This window comes from Cavia porcellus, unplaced genomic scaffold (genome assembly GCF_034190915.1).
Source record: "Cavia porcellus strain 051 isolate PalLab524CR breed Dunkin Hartley unplaced genomic scaffold, mCavPor4.1 scaffold_18, whole genome shotgun sequence".
NCBI lineage: Eukaryota > Metazoa > Chordata > Mammalia > Rodentia > Caviidae > Cavia > Cavia porcellus.
The window spans coordinates 22888216-22905437 of NW_026947501.1; the positions used below are offsets into that span (position 1 = coordinate 22888216).

General features: G+C 33.8%; 1 protein-coding gene across 5 annotated transcripts in view; it reads left to right on the plus strand.

Annotated features, from left to right (window-relative positions):
• Aplf (aprataxin and PNKP like factor) overlaps window positions 1-17222 on the plus strand; it is an 88683-nt gene that overhangs the window by 14511 nt on the left and 56950 nt on the right. For 2 of the 5 annotated variants that reach the window (XM_063229539.1, XM_063229537.1), the window contains 5 exons: window positions 2895-2966; window positions 3377-3452; window positions 9687-9859; window positions 14050-14206; window positions 14643-14772. In XM_063229539.1, coding sequence (XP_063085609.1) covers window positions 2923-2966; window positions 3377-3452; window positions 9687-9859; window positions 14050-14206; window positions 14643-14772 — 580 coding nt within the window. In that variant the 5' untranslated portion in view covers window positions 2895-2922. The remainder of the gene's footprint in view (window positions 1-2894; window positions 2967-3376; window positions 3453-9686; window positions 9860-14049; window positions 14207-14642; window positions 14773-17222) is intronic. The other 3 variants (XM_063229535.1, XM_063229540.1, XM_063229536.1) reach the window with 2 other exon arrangements.

Genomic DNA, 17222 nt, shown 5'->3' on the forward strand with positions numbered 1-17222 from the left:
CTATATTGATTCTGTCCAGGAACAGGCTTTCTCTCTATTGTCTGATGTTCTCTTCAATCTCCTTTTTCAGAGAACTATAGTTATAGAGGTCTTTCACTTCCTTGATTAGGTTAGTTCCTGAGTATCTCATTTTTCTTGATTCTATTGCTAATTTCCCTCTCAGTGAGTTTGTTATAGGTGTACAAGCACGCTATGATTTTCAAATGTTGACTTTGTATACTGCTATGCTACTGAATCTGGGTATTCTAGAAGTCTTTTGGTGTTTTTGGAGTCTTCTATTTAAAGGATCATGTTATCAACAAATAGTGATAATGTAACTTTCTCTTTCTCTGTCCATATCCCTTTTATTTGTTTTTTTTGTTTTACTTGTCTAACTAATGTTTCAAGAGCCATATTAAACAGAAGTGGCGATAATGGAAATCCTTGTCTTATTCTTGATTTTAGAGGGAAAGCTTTCAGCTTCTCTCCATTTAATATGATGCTGGTAGTTGGTTTGTCATAGATGGCTTTTATCAGGTTGAGATAAAGTCCTTCTATTCCTGTTTTCTTGCGTTTTTTTTTTTTAATCACGATTGGCTGTTGGGTTTTGTCAAATGCTTTTTTCCGCATCTATGGAGATGATAATTTTTGTCCTTTCTTCTGTTTATGTGGTGTATTACATATATTGAATTTTTGAACCATCCCTGCATCCCTGGAAAGAATCCTTCTTCGTTATAATGTGTGCTTTTTTTTTTTTAAAGATCATTTTCTGCAGGGTTCACCAATAACTTACTGAAGATTTTTACATCTGTATTCATTAAAGAGACTGCCTTGTGGTTCTCCTTTTTGGTTGGATCCTTTTGTGGTTTTGGAATCAAGGTAATGCTTGCTTCCTTTTGATTTCATTAAAGAGTTTGAGGAGTCCTGGCCTTAGATCTCCCCTAACTGCTTCACTTTTGCTGACTGACAGTGGTTTATTCAGGCAGTTCTCTGGAGTCCAGTTGTCCTCTCAGATTCTTCTGTGTCCCCGGGCCCCACTTCTGTCTTTCTTCTTTTAAGTTGTTGTGTTCCAGGGTCTGGAATCTGAGTCTTGGAGAGGAGGATTTGTTGCTGCTTACCACTCTGCCATCTCCCTGGAAGTCCTCTTTATTGTTATTGTTGATGTTACTACTTGCATTATAGTCATAGCTTTAAGGGCAGAATGGCTGGCATTGAAAAAAATGAGTACTGATTTCTGCCATTTTCACAATTGTGCAACATTTTGCAGGACCAGTGGATTTAATTGTATTTATGCATTGCTATAGTCTGTGTTTATAGATAATTTTAGTCCTGCTGTGGACAATGCCAGGGTTCAAGTGTTAGATAGTAAGCTAACCAAGGGAAGGGTTGTATAGTTAGGATGTTAACTGATTTGGTGTTTAAAGTACTTTTATTATATATTAGCCACAAATAAAAAGGTAATCTTAATGACAGGAATTGAATTTACAGTGAAGTGGAAAAGATTAATGATAATTTTTTTTAAACAATTCTGAAACTTTTTTGGTGGGGAGGGGTACCAGGGATTGAACTTGATGACCTTGTGTTTGCCAAGCACGCGCTTATGCTGCTGAACTCAACCACCAGCCCTAATTTTTAACATTTTAAGTGCTGATGATTTTTGAGCTTTGGGTCTGCAGAAATGATTGAGTGTAACTAGAACATTGCTGTAAATATGAAGCAAAAATGATGTGAGGAAAACGTGAATGTTTAAAAACTTTAAAAAATGTGTTACAGTAAAAGACTTTGCTTTAATGATACTCGGAATATTGCCCTTTGCTTTGAATATACTTATTCATCGTTCTTGCCGCTTTCTGAAACAGTCCTGGAAGTCTTTTCTTTAGCTCTACTGTTGGAACTGCTTCAGTGTCTTGAATCAATTGAAAACATTAACCTTTCATGGTCTTTCTGATTTTGAGGAAGAGCCAGAAGTTCACGCTGCTAGGTTTGGTGATAAGGTAGAGGAGAACGCATCAGAATGTCTTTATGGGCCTGCTTTTGCACTGGCTGATACTTGCCCAGAGCAATCATTGTACTTTTGCTTACTCGTCATAAAGAGGAACGAGGCATACAGCTTAGCCTGACAAGCGTCACGTCCTGTATTGGGTTGCCAGTATTCTCCCCTTACCGCCGGAGAGCTTCAGAATTGCTTCGGAAAGTGTCATTCTGATGGGACAAGCTGGTTTGAAGTGGGCAGGAATTTTCTGATATGGGATTAATAACAATGTGCCTTTTACTGTAATAAAATTAAAAAACATATGTATTCACCATAGGTTTTGATACCTTGTGTGTGTGTGTGTGTGATTTTATTTATATGTACATGCCAATCTCCTGAAAAGAGGTTTGTCATAAACATTTGGGTGTTAATGCTTTCTCTTCTGACTGCTGTTTTCTCCACTACCATGAATGGCCGGGGAGCTTAACTACAGAGCTGCCTCCGCCTGACCTCGAAGCCTGCGGCCACACTCTTTACACTCACCAGACTGCCTCTTTTTAAAACATTTGTTGTCTTTCCCTAATAATATATGTTATGTAGATTTTTTTTTCTCATATAAGTTTTGTGGATAAGAATTTCCACGGTTTGTCTGTCACGAATGGAAGCTCCCGTGTAAGATCCAGGTACCTGCAGGTCCTAACCCTGTGTTAGCTCTGTCATTTGCTCTTCCATGACTTTGGGCAGGTCTCTTCATATCTATATTGTTCCATGGTCTTTTAAATGAGGACGATCATTTCAATATAGAGTTGTTGAATGAAGGATAGTTTATGTGTAGCTCACTGATTTCAGGAACATTGCTAAGGATTTTGTTTGCTTATTTGTTTTGTTTTGTTATATTTTAAGGAGCTGTCTCTATTTGAAATTTTATTTGTTTTCCCTTTAGATAACAGACAAGAGAATATCCAGAAGACATGCCATTCTTGAGGTGGTGGGTGATCAGCTTCGAATCAAACCGGTAAATATGTTGTGAACGATTTGTTTGAACATTTTGTCTCTCACTGTTTCAGAACCTGATTAGTTTCTGAGGTTGTGGACATAGGGAATTAATATGAAACTATATCATTCTCACTATGAAATTGTATCATATCTCACTGGGAGATAAACTGAGCTGAGAATATAGCTTAGTGGCAAAGCACCTGCCTGATAAGTGTGAAGTTGTGAGTTTGATTCTTGCTATCAAAAAAAATCCAAACTGCTAAACTATGTATCTTCTTGGGGAAAAGCTGTATTTATATAGTTAGAATTTTAATGAAATATAACAGCTTGTTCATATATACATTATTTCTGTGTTTATAACTGGAAGTTCTGAGTACAGTTCTGAGAAAGCCCATAACTGTAATGTTTTTGTTTTGTTTTGTTTTTTAGGGTGGGATGTGATGACGGAAGTGACGTCTGTATTAAAGAGTTATATTTTCACATATTTCCATGCCTGATTATGCAGGTTACATATTTCTAAGATTTAGAACTAGTTTAACTTAATGGTTCTACCAAAAAATTTTAATTTGAAAGTTTCCATTAAGGTCTAAAATTTTAATTACTTACTTTGTAGCCTTAATCCTGGTGATTTGTTGGGACAGTCAATTTCTGAGCATATACTACGTGATTATTCCCTCCCATTTGTAGAATATCTTGTGTAGGAGAATCAATTATAAGTATGAAGGTCCCCTTATTTTGGACTAGATTCTATGTTGTGCAAGTACTGTTATGCAATTCATTAATTTATAACATTTTAAGCACAGTTTTAATTTTCATATTTTATATACAACTTCCTGTTGTATCATGAGTTCTTTCTTTTTACACAAGCATGAATTACTTCTTTGTATTATGCTACACTGAACTGTTCCCAAATTTGAAAAGTATCTTTTAATTCTAATAAAGGTAAAATTTTGAATAGGGCTGAATTCTGTCTGTTTCAACCCTGGAGAAAACAAGATTTGTATCTCATTTTCATTTGAGATTGTCTTGGTTTTAGAAAGGTATTAATATTTCTAGTCAGTTCTCCTTGGGAGCTCTTTTATTTACCATCAGTTATTCATCTCTGGGTCCTTTGAAACTATCTTATTCTTACTAAATGAGACTTACTAAATCATAAACTTCTTGAATATAGGCATAACACCTGTCATGTGGTAGAAGCCAAATTAATGTTACTAAATGCATGAGAAATGTTGCAGTGAGAACTGTATGTGGCATTTCTGGGAGTGGGGACATCATGGATTTTTACAGAAGTATGTTATTTTCTAGTCCTCAGTTTCTAAAATCTTTTTAATGAATTACTATGTTCTATCATAAAGAAGTTTGTGCTTTCTCTGAAGCACATTCAGAGAAAGAAGATAGGAATCTCTAAATTCCTACTGTACTTTTTCTGAAAGGGACTACCTTATTTAAAATAGCAATTGCAGCAGATAATACGCCTGGTCTTTCATGTGAAAGATCCATGACTCAATCCTAACTTCCTGCATGATTTGGATTTGCCTGTCTATAACCTGTGTTAATGAAAGAAAGAATTTATGGTAATTACTTTTTGATAAGTAGATTTTTAAAAAAGTCCTTGATGATTTGTTTTCTACCTTATTTATCAAAACAGATTATCAGCTGTTATAATAGATTTATAGACTCTTCTAGATTTGTATTTTTTACATCTAAATTCACTGATAATTATATATTGTCACAGAAACAATGTTATATGTGTATGTCACAGAAAATAAACCAGTAAACCACTAGTACTTTTATTCTACTTATAGTATCTTGATTATTCAACTTATAATATCTTGATTAACACTCAGTATGGGCCTCCCAGAAGATGCCAAAAAAAAAAAAACTTCACACATTTAGTTATGAAAGCATTTATCAACTGAATTGTGAAGAGCCAAATAAATACCAGATTTTCCTTCCATACTCTTTTATTTACTACAAAAAAGAAACCAATCTTACAACAATATCCCATAAGAAAGCAGTATAGCAAAAATATTAAGAGCAACATAAATTTCCAGCAACAACAGTATTGGGAGTATGTTGATATATGTGTGTGTGTATATATATACACGTCAATGTGAAATACACACAGCAATGAGAATAATAAATTATAGTAAAAACATAAAAAGGATTAAAATCAGGAACATAATATTGAATTACAAAAGAAAGCATTAGAGGCATATGATACAATGTAATTTTATATAAAATTAAAAATCCTACAAAATAAGCAATATTTTCAGTGTTAAATGGTTAACACTATAGAGAAAAGCAAGGAAATGATAAACAAAATTCAAGATAAGTACCTGTGAGGGAACCAAGAGGAGAGTAGGATAGGGAACACTTTTAGGGCATCTTAAAGGTAACAGTGCTAGACTCGGTGGCCCTAGGAAGACCTGCCACTGTGACCACATGCGGCTTTGGGGGCACAATTCAACAAGTCCCGACACTTCCATGATGGCAGATTACCAAACACTGGAAAACGTGAAAAAGTGTATTGATTATTATTGAAATGTATATATCTAGTAATAGAATCTGAGTGCTATTTTGGAGCATTTAACTAAAATTTGAATGTCATTCCAGGACTTTTTACATTTACCTCATTTGAAGGAAAGATGCATCCTAGACTTGAATAGATCCTTTGTTCTATGTATTGTGTGATATCTTGTTTATATTAATATGGTTTCAAGAAAATGCTCATTTCTTTGAAATAAATTAATTTATTCAGTTTGCTGAATAATGTACTGATTAATTATTCAGTTACTTTTTACAGTTAACCTTCAAAGTACAATTTAGAGAGATCTTAAAAGTGATTTTAATTATTAATGGAAGTTTTAAAATCTTGGAAATAATGAGATAGACAAGTGACTAATAGATCACTGACTTTACCTTAATTTGCATTACATGTCGCTTGTTCTCTGCCCCTTATTCAATCACAGAAATTCTTTCATCTCCTAAAGCAAGTTACATATGCCACTGTGATAAAGTGAGTGAGGACATTTTTGTGAAAAAACCTTGTCAAATTATAGAGATGAATATATAAAATATTATATTATGATGATCCATTCTGTATACCCGAAAATAAAATGTTTAAATTTTTTTCTGCCTTCCTTCAGCTTGGAAATCCAAACTCACCATCAAATAAAAGCATAGTTTTGACAGTGATGTTAAATACAGTTCAGACAATTACTAATCTGTACTTTTAAATTGGATGAATTTCTTCCCCCCCCATATTTCTTCTTTAAAAAATGCCTTAGTTTTCTAGCAGTTCTTGGAAATAGTGCAGAGGAGATGATGTTAGTTTTTTAATATGTTATTTAAACTTAATCTTCAGTCTAATAGCAGCAGGGAAAATGCATTATAAAGGCAAAATGATGATGTTTGGTATAAATGACTGTATTACCAGAGGATAGTTATGTTCTCAGGGTGAATTTACAGCCATGAGTGCTTTTATTTCATTTTAATAAAATCTTTCCCATTTTGGTTTTGAATGGTGTAGTTGAAGTAGTTCTGTTACAACATATGAGGAGCATTTTTTTGCCTTTTGATGTTGATCTTCAAAATGTACATCTTTGTATTGTGTTTTTCTGTTTCACAAAATTCTTGAGTTGTGATTTTTTTCTATGAATTTATGAGTAATATGTATTATGAGTATATGTATATGTATAAAAACCTATAATAGCCTTGCCTCAACTTATTTGGCAAAATAAAAATTTAAAATGTTTTCTAAATTAAAGTGAAAAACACTGAAAATAAACTAACCTCTTTTTTGGGTATACATCAATCTTTCTTTAATATTTAATGGCAACTCTGGGAGAAAGCTATAGAAAATTGATTTATATTTTAGTTCCAGTTCTTCTGGGTTAATGCATCTTTGCATTAGTTCTTAAGTTATAGCATAACCTATTTAAATTTGCATTTATAATCCCTCGGATATGTTAAAAGGCACACATGAACAATATGTCTCTCATATAGGCTGGTTTGGGGGTTGGGAAGATGTTTAATTGTACAATGCATTTTAAAATGTAGGTCAGATTGAATATGTTTTCCCTTTTATAATTAAATTTTTTATGCAAATTATTTTCACAGAAATATAGATAGATAAACAAACATGCTTTTATTTGGGTTAGTAAGTTGGTATATATTCTGTAAGCTTTTGTCAATTTTGGCCTTACTTACAAATGTACTGGTATAAAATATAGTATCACTTTGAAAAGTGTGGTGTTTTATATAATATTTTCCTTATTCCTATTTCTGTGTTTTCTCTTTTTGCTTTTTAATATTACTAGATTTTCCCCTCTTTACAACTTTTCTGGACTTAATGTGTAGGCGGCACTTTTATTGGGATATTTGTAGTTTGCCATAGATTTTTTAAAAACTTATTGAGTTATATGTACTTGGAATAAGTTAAAGGATCAAATATTGAACTTTGTTGGAATTTCAGTTTTGCTTTTACTTTTGGGATCTCCTGGACAAATTGTTTAAGGAAAAGGTCATTAAGGGACATTGGTTTACTTTTTTCTTGGGGCTAGATTTGCTAACAGCTTTGTATTTACTTACATATACTTTTTTTTGGTAATGGGAATTGAAACTCAGGACCTTGCACTTGTCAGGCCAGCGCTGTGCCACTGAGCTATATTCCCAGACCAGTTATATAGACTTTAAATATTAAATGCTTTCAGCTGAGGAAAAATAGTCAAACTGAATGTTCTCTTTGTGTTTAGGTTTGTGATGGCTTTGTGAAAAAATGTAGTTTCTCTTCTTTAAGTATTTTACCTTTTCTACTCTTATAATTTTATGACTTTGTGTTTATTTAATTCCCTACTCTGAGATTAAGACTGTGTCAATATTTAATGTTACTGAGACTCGTCTGAATTTTTAAACTACTTATGACTACAAGCATGGTCTTACTGTAGCCTACAATAAGAAGGAAACTTCCTTTAAAGAATACTCAAGGTTCAGTCAGAAATCATGTTTATTCTTTTTTTTTAAGTCATATAAAATACTTATTTTATTGAGGTTTTTTGGGTTGGGGAATTTGATCCATCTCCCCCGTATTGAGCCATTAATCTTGCCCCTCCTCAACATTAACTGGTTCATTTTCAGGATGCTGCTGATTGATCAGCTCTTTCTGCAGAGGTTCAAGAGAAAGCCTTTTTGAGAAGTGTGCGAGCTCCTTCTGAATGTTTACAAAAGCATTACTTACTGTGTGAACCTTTCCATCATTCACAATGTTTGTCTGCTTAAGAGCAGTGGTGACTGGTTTTGCTTTACTTTTAGACAAAGATTCTTTGTTGGCTATCTGAAATACTTGCTTGGACGTCTGCTCTCTTACTCTTGGCCATTGTCTTTGATATCTGTGTGCAGCTGCTCGAGCGCCAGGTGACAGCAATCTGCACGCACATAGTCCGGAAGGTCCACCATGTATATTCCTGCTTTGACTTTTGTCTCATTCATTGACCTAACATACCCGTGTTTGCTGACCACGACACACTCAAGGAGCGGGAGCTTCCCTTAGTAGGATGAAGAGTAATGCGGAGAGATTCCCAAGTGAGCGGGGTGCGTGCGTGAGCTCAGAACCTGCTGATGTGTCAGGTCCTTGTTAGACTCCAAAGCTCTACTTGCTATGAGCCAAAGGACCACTCTAAAATAAGTGAGGGGTGGCTGCTAACACTGTAAAGGGGTCCTAAGCTTTAAGTTTAAATTATAATTTGATTCTTAAAAATCAGACTCATAACTCTTAGGAAAATAATTTTGTATTTTCTATCCATTCTAAAGCAGTCTTGTGTGTATCCATATTTTATAAACTGACTGACCCATAAAGTAATGGGCTACCAAATTTGTATTGCCTCTGTATTTAATTTTTTTGTGTTCCTTTTATTTCCAGGTTTTATCTTACTACTTTCTTGTCACAGAGTTAAAGTGTAGCGTGACATCTCCAGAAAAAGTCTCATTTAAACTGATGACCTCGAGGGAAGGGTGGCAGGGAAGCTGCTCTACATTTGATTCTATTAGACAGCAAAAATCTGTGTTACTGTACTTTCCTTTGTCATATGCTAAACTTAGTTATTTAAAAACCCCAGTGATACTGATGAGAAAAAGCTGTCTGACCTATGAAAACATCCAATTCCAGCTTGATTCTCTTTGGGATTTTTACAGTGCTTGTCAATGGGTCTTTTTTTAATTTCAATTCTCATTATCTTTGTTAATGTGGGGACAGTCAATGGCAAGCATAATTCACGATAGTAGGTATGGTAATAGTTTGACTGAGATACATTTATTACTTGTGGTTTGAATGTGGATGATGATCTTTGTAATAAGAGTTCATGCCAGATTTCTTAGAAAGCTAAAAAGGATCCCTTTCTTCCAACTTATCATTTTAAAACTGTATTAAAAATGTGTATTACTTATCTCCCAATGTTTAGTTCTTTTTTTTTAATGTTTAGTTCTCTAAGCAAAATAGAAATATCTTTTAGTCAGTTAATTAATACCTTTGCTTTTTTCTTCAATTCCTGGAGAAATTAAAAATACAGCTTTTTTCCCTCTATGAATAAATAGTTACAGTACTTACAGTTACTAGTTTTTTAAACTTTTAAATGTACTTAATTATAAATTATTTTGATACTAAAATTCTGGATCAGTTCATGTATAGTTGTAACTTTATCATAATTTTGAATTATGACACCTTTTCTTTTTTATTTGTTAGATACACACAAACCCATGTTTTTATCAGTCTTCTGAGAACAGCCAGCTCTTACCAATGAAGAAAAATCTTTGGCACTGGTTGAATCCTGGAGATAGTTTTTCTTTGTTAGTTGACAGATATATTTTCCATGTTGTCTCCACACACTCTGAAATGGAACTAGAATGCACCTTAAGGTAAGGTCACCTCTTAAAATGAAGTAGTAATGGTAGTCTTTGTAATCTGATTCCTGAGCATTACAATGCTTTGATAGAAACCATCCTAGAATTAAACTCTGTTGGAGGTATAGTACCTGTGTGCGTGTGTGTACTTGCCCATATATGTTTCTAGAAAACATTTGACTTTAGAAACTTGTTATGCCTCAGGAGTAATTGTTCCCCTAAGTGTTATGTTTTACCTTTGTATTTTCTATCCAAAATAAAACCTAGGATAGTAATCAGGGTAATTAATTTGAAATTGACTATACTGTCCTCATTTAAAAACCCTTTAAATTTTTATTAAGATACTATTAATCTCTAAAAAAAGATACTATTAATCTCTGATGTAGACCATGTTTATATAACTTTTTATAAAAATAGCAGAAAGTATAGAATTGTAAATCTGTAGAAAATAATAAACATGTTGACTCTGGTGAAAATCTAAAATGCACACAGTAGTTTTTTGAGCCAGAAAACTTCAATATGATTTGATTTGTTTTAGATTTTAAATTATAGAATACATAAACTAGACCTGGATAAGTAGGTAGACAAAATTATGTATAGTATATTTTGTCATTGTAATGATATTTACATGGAAATCAGTAACATTAAAATACCTATAAAAAGCTCAGCATATTTTACAGTTAGCATATTTCTAAGTTAGTTTTGGGTCAAAGAGAATCACAAGGGAAATTAGGAAACATTTGGAAAAGACAAATATTGAAAACAACATAAAATTTGTGAGCAATAGATAAAGTAATATTTAGACTAAAATTTATGGCTGAATGCCTGTATTAGAAAAGAAGAAAGTTATAAATCAGTGACCTCTGCTGCTGCTTTAAGAAGACAGACACACACCTGGAAGACTGAAGCTGGCCCACATCCCTGAGCATGTGTACTAAAGTACAGTCAAAAGGGATCAAAAATGAAAACATTGCAGTAGAAACATTTAAGCTCCTGGAAGATAAAATAGATAAAACATTTGAAGTCATGGTTGTAGGCAAGGACTTTCTAAACGGAGCCATAGTTGCACAATAAATAATTGCAAGAATCAACAGACAGAATTCAGCAACAGTAACTTCTTATTTTGAATAAAATAGTAAGATGTTGACGAAAGTACCACTGTGTAGTGACAATAAAGAACTTTAAAACTTATAATTGTTTTTTACTAATACTATACTCTATTTTTTATTTTATGAAAAAATAAAATTTCAATACAAAGTAATAGTAACAATAGTTAATATATTGCATATTATTATCTTTAAAGTAATTACTCAGTGTACAAGATATGGCCGTAAAAAATTCTCCAAACCATATTAGCACAAATCTTTCTTGTCAGTGAACTAAGAGAAGCTAGTAGTATAACTCATAGTTTTTTTCTTTTTCCTTCCCTGCTTTCCCCTGTTCCCTACCTTAGTTTCTTTTTCCTTCTAAATAGTTTCTTCTTATTTCACAATATCTGTTACACATTTTGGACGTTAGTCTTTTAGTTTCTCACACCAGGGAGACAATCTGATGTTTACACATGAATCTGACTTATGTTACTTACAACTGTGGTCTCAGTTCATCCATTTGTCCATAAAAGTCTGAAGTTTATCTTTCTTTATGGCTGAGTAGTATTCCATTGCATAAAAAGACACTTTTTTTTTACTTCCTTAGTGTCTATCACCATGTACTAAACTAAAGTCAAAATGGATCAAATATTAAAACAGACACACTAAATCTACCGGAAGAGGAAATAGGTGAAGATATAAGTGTAGGCAGATGCTTCACAAATAAAATCCAGAGTGCACGGAAAATACTACAGAGTCAACAACTGGGATCTCATTTCATTAAAAAGCTTTTGCACAATGAGAGAAATCACCAACAGAGTTAAAAGACAACCCACAGACTGGGAAAGAATTTTAGCCAATTGTTGTTCAGACAAAGTCCTTATACCTAGAATATGTAAACACTTTTTAAAAATCGGACCCCTCCCCCAAATTTAAAGACCCAATCAAAAAATGGGAATCTGAGATGACTACACAGTTCTCAGATGAAGAAATACAAATGGCAAATAAATATATGAAAAATTTTGTTCAGCATCTTGGGTCATGAAATGCAAATTAAAGCATTGATATTAATAAATGCTGGAGAGAGGTGTGGAAAAAGGAACACTTCGCCACTGTTGGTGGGAGTGTGTACTGGTGCAACCACTGTGGAAATCAGTGTGGAGATTCCTTTAAAAACTAGGATTAGAGGTTCCACACAACCGAGCTATTCCCCTTGTGGGTATGTTCCTGGGAGAATGAAAAACATCACACCACAGTGATATATGTGCTCCTGTGTTTATAGCAGCGCAGTTTGTAATCGCTAAATCTTGGAAACAACCCAGATGCCCATGTATAATTATTTCTAAACTTATATTTAGACCTAGGTCATTAATATTAGTTTCATATTTTATACTAAAAATATAAAAATACAGCATGTTTAAACATTTGGAATATATGAAAAACCACAGTGAGAAAATAAAACACACTTCATATCTACTAGGATGCGTGTGATGAAAAAGATACTAACAAGTGTTGAAGGAGACTGGAAGTCACACATTGTAGTACTGTAAAACGGTGTAGCTTCCTCTGATTATATTCTGATAGTCCTCAGAATTTTACACATACAACGTAGAATGACTCTGTGGCCCAACAATTCCCCTCCTACATTTATACTCAAAAGATTGAAAATATTTGTCTGCAAATATCTTTTTTTAATTAGTACGTGTTTCTATACATGCTTACATTTACCTTGGAGGACCGTACCTGTAGAAAACACACTTACTGCTTTTGTCCTCTTCACCTCCCGTCTCTCCTTCTAGCACTTGATCCCCTTTTCATTTGCAAAAGCTTGTTTCCATTTCTTTCTTTCTCTTTTTTAATCCTATTTTCCTTGTTTCTCTCCACCTTCCCCTTTGGCAAAGTTCTTCCCACTTCCTATTAAATTTTATTTCTATTTTGGGTTTCTTCCATATAAGAGAAACCATGGAACATTTAAACTTGTGTATCTGATTTATTTTACTTAACATTATGGTCTCGAGATGCAAAATCTTATAGAAGGATGTCCACGTTATTGTTGTGGAAACAACCCAGATAGCCATCAGCTGCTGAATAGATAATCAAATATGAATGAATATTCCTAGAATCTAATAATATTCCTGCCATTGAATAGGACTCCTGCCATTGAAATTTAAGTCTGCCTTTGAAGGAGATTTTTGTTAGTATAAGAAATACTAAAACAAAATAAGCCATTAATTAGACTCCTTTCAGCTAGACACATTTCTAAAATCTTATATCTTCTGTACTTCAAAAATTCAGTTATTGAAGAATAATTTTCGCACAGAATTGACCCCTATCAAATGTACCACCTACTCACTTTGACAAACACATATGGTCATGTTAAGCACCAGTACAATGAAATATAGAACATTTCCAACCTCTGCAAAAGTTCCCTTATGCTTCTTCGTCCCCAACCCCCTGGAGATTATTGATCTGATTTCTGTTTTCGTAGCTTATCTTTTTAAGGATCTCATTTAAAGTGAAGTATACAATGTGCCTTTTTGTGATGACCTAACATCTTTGGATGATCCTGTTGTATTTTTCCGAGAGCATGAGATAATGGATTTTAAGAGTATGTTCCATGGATGCTTTTGTGCCAGAACATTGTGCCTCTAGTTGAACTACATTTGACATTTCACCAGTAGCAGTACTGATCAGAACTCTGGTAGCAGCTATTTATAAACCTGAATTTAGGATTTTAATTTTTTTTCTCTGGGGGCCTGTCGCTTAGCTGATGCTCTTACGTTAACATTTTTTCTTTAGATAGAGTTGAGATATGGGCAAATAAGCAAATAGCTCTTAGCCTTAAGAGGAAGGCATCTCTTGTAAACTACTATGGTTTCTATGCCCACGATTTGGAAAGATTAATGAATTTTATGGTGTCATGTGTAGCAGAAGATGAATATATTTTAGTATCTATATTTTATTCTACTATACTATCACTTGCTTTTTTATTTTTGTTAAGTTTGAGAAAAGGAACCCAATTCCCCAGTCAGATGTACTCCAATGACATTTACAGTGACATGGTTGCCAGTAGAAAGGATTTAAATGATTAAAAAAACCTTCTATTTTACTTTTTAGAAACAGTCAAATGCTTGATGACGATGACATACCGAATGAAGCACCCAAATCTCCTGTGATTGATTTACCTGACAGGAAAGCGGGTGCCTCACATCTGAAAACAACCACAGAAATAACTGCGACCCAGGCCACTACCACAAGTAGTTTGGTGAGAAATGTAAGATCTCATCCACTTATAACATATTCTTCAAGTTTTTTAAGACAAAGTCTTTCTACGTAGCTCAGGCTGGCCTTAAGCTGGCCGAGGTGATCCTCCTGCCTCTGCCTCCGGAGTGCTGTGATTACAGGGATAAGCCACCACACCTGGCTCTTCAACTTATTTTGAGTAGAGAAAAGACAACTAAAATTAGCACATCAAACAACATTGGTAGGATTGATCTGCTTTTCCTGTTTTTAGGTTAAGCAGTAGAGAAAATCATACTGGGCCCACACATCAACTAATACAATGAATTTCTGTAAGGCATAACTAATTCAATCCACAGTTTCAGATGGATATTTTGGTGATAGTTTTCTGCACAGTAAATAATTTTACAAATTCAGTAAACATGCATAGTTATCCTTAGAAATTTGTTTATTTATATGTACCTTTTTAGTCTTCTATAAATGAATGCAGAGGCCTGAGTAAACAGCTGTCAGAGCCTGCCCAGAGAAAAAGAATCCTTCCAGCATGGATGTTGCAAGATTTAAGTGATGAAAACCTTTTAGCACCTGTCATTAGTGGAGGTGAGTTTTCGTTTCTATTAATACTGACTTTCAGGAAAGCAAGCAGAATTAGAAAGTTTTCTTAAATAAATAGAGTAGTGGTTGTGTAAGGTATAGCTTACTGTAACAATTTTTAGTTGAATATATGAAACCTAATTTAAAGCATGTTTTGTGCCATTTATCAGACACATTATGATGATTGCATTGTCTTCTAATAATATGAAATGTATTAAAACAGATTTTCAAACAGTTTTGTTTGTGTCTTGACTAAGAGGCCAGAACGATATAAGTAATTAAAATTAATTCAATTACATTTGAAAAATGGCACACACAGGTTTTGTGTGTCAGAACTATGCCAGAACAGAAATTGTGACCTCTGTTCTGGTATGGTTTACTATCCTGGCAGACATTACAATGATTTTGTTTTCTGCTGAATAGTCCTGTTTTTTTTCAAAAGTTTAAAACATTTACTAATTATCTTTTTTAGACACAATCTCATTTATTGGGAAGTAACAAATTACTCAAGTTTAAAGAAGACTTTGTAAGGTTAGTCCAGGTATGAAGTGAGATCCAAATATATGTTGAATATTTAAATTAAAACTTTTTATTAAAGTAGAAGACATATTGTCATTAATCCCCCTCAGATATTCCCCTCACTTTAAAAATCTCTTTCCCGTCATTCTTGGCACTTTCTGAAGCATTCCTGGAAGTTCTTCCTGTCTGTGATCCATGCCTCTCTCCTCTGTTTCTCTCTCTGTGAAGCAGGGCCTGGTGGGTTCTGTTTCCCTAAGATTTTGCACATGGCTTTGGCTTCCCTAACTTCTGACAGTGGCCTCTTTTTTCTTTAAGCTTTCACTGCCAAAGTATTACTGGGCAGCTGCATCTCTCAATTCTAAATTACACGTAAGAGATCTATTTGGCCTACTTTAAGTCAGGTCTCCCTAGGTTCAGATTTTTTTATGTGGGTATTGTAAGAAAGGAAATAAAGGATACCTCATATATAAACAGAAGTTAATAAAAAACCTATGTAAGTAATTTAAAAAATTTTCCAGTTCTGCTGTATAAAATTACTTGTTTAAGTTTGTTTTCAACTGATGAAATACTATAATAATTATGTATATTTCTGGGGTACAATGTCACATTTTATTCTATGTATACATTATTAAAAATAGTCATTCAAGCTAACATATCCATCACCATATCAATTTACCATTTTTTGTGGAGAGCATATTAAAAATGTATTCTTTTAGTGATTTTGAAATACATGTACCTTATTCCTGTAGTCACCAGACAGTGCCATAGATCACTGAAACTTATTCCTTGAGCTTAACAGAAACTTGGTGCCCTTTCATGAACCCCTTCACTCTTCCCATCTCTCTCCCTCCTCCTCCTTTGTGTGAGATCCACTTTTTTAGATTTCTTTTTTTTTATTTTAAAGAAATTAAGACAAAATAGAACATAACAAAGCAGATCAGAACAGAACAATGTAAGCAACACAGTATTTCACCAGAAGACAACCCATAATTAACAGTAACTACCACAATGTCTCTTTCTTTGAAATAGTTGAGCATAATTTCATATACAATGGTATCAAACATAATAAAATAGTATAAAAGCATTCAAGAGAATGAGAGTATTACAGGGCTTTCAGAACCAAATAACAGAAAACGAACAACGGCTACTATATTATCTCATTTTCCATAGAAAATTTGTTCATACTTTCACACATAATACAATCCAATAAGGTACAACATGATAGAGCCAATGGAAACAGAAGAGCAAAAGCACGGTAGGACATCAGAGTAAGATGATATTAAGTCAGCACTGGCTAGTGTAATGACTTGTTTTCTTCAAAATAGCTGTTCATACCATCACAGATAATAAAATCAAACAAACCAGGATAAACCCATTCCAACTAATGAGCGCAATCATTATAAGGCTTCAAAGCAATGTAATGGGGAATCATGATTACCATAAACTCTTCTGTACTCTTACTATTTCTTACACTAGGGAGACTATATGGTATTTATACATGTGAGTTTGATTTGTTTCGCTTATGAGTATGGTCTCAAGTTGCATCTATTTATTAGTAAATATCTGAATGTGATCATTCTTTATAGCTGAGTACTACTACATTGTATAAAAATACTACAACTTTTTATCCTCAGTCGATGGACACTTAGGTTGTTTCCAAGATCTGGCAATTACAAATTGTGCTGCTATAAACATGGGTGCACATATATCACTGAGGTATGATGTTCTCAGTCTTCTGGGAATATGCCTAGAAGTGGAATAGCTGGGTCGAATGGGACTTCCAATCCCAGCTTTTTGAGGAATCTCCAGACTGACCTCCACAGTGGTTGCACCAGTCTACACTCCCAATTTTTTTAGATTTCACATGTAAGATTAAGATTAACTGGTGAACTGGGTTTCTAATTACAAACATATTATGCTTCTTGATTTTGTCCCAG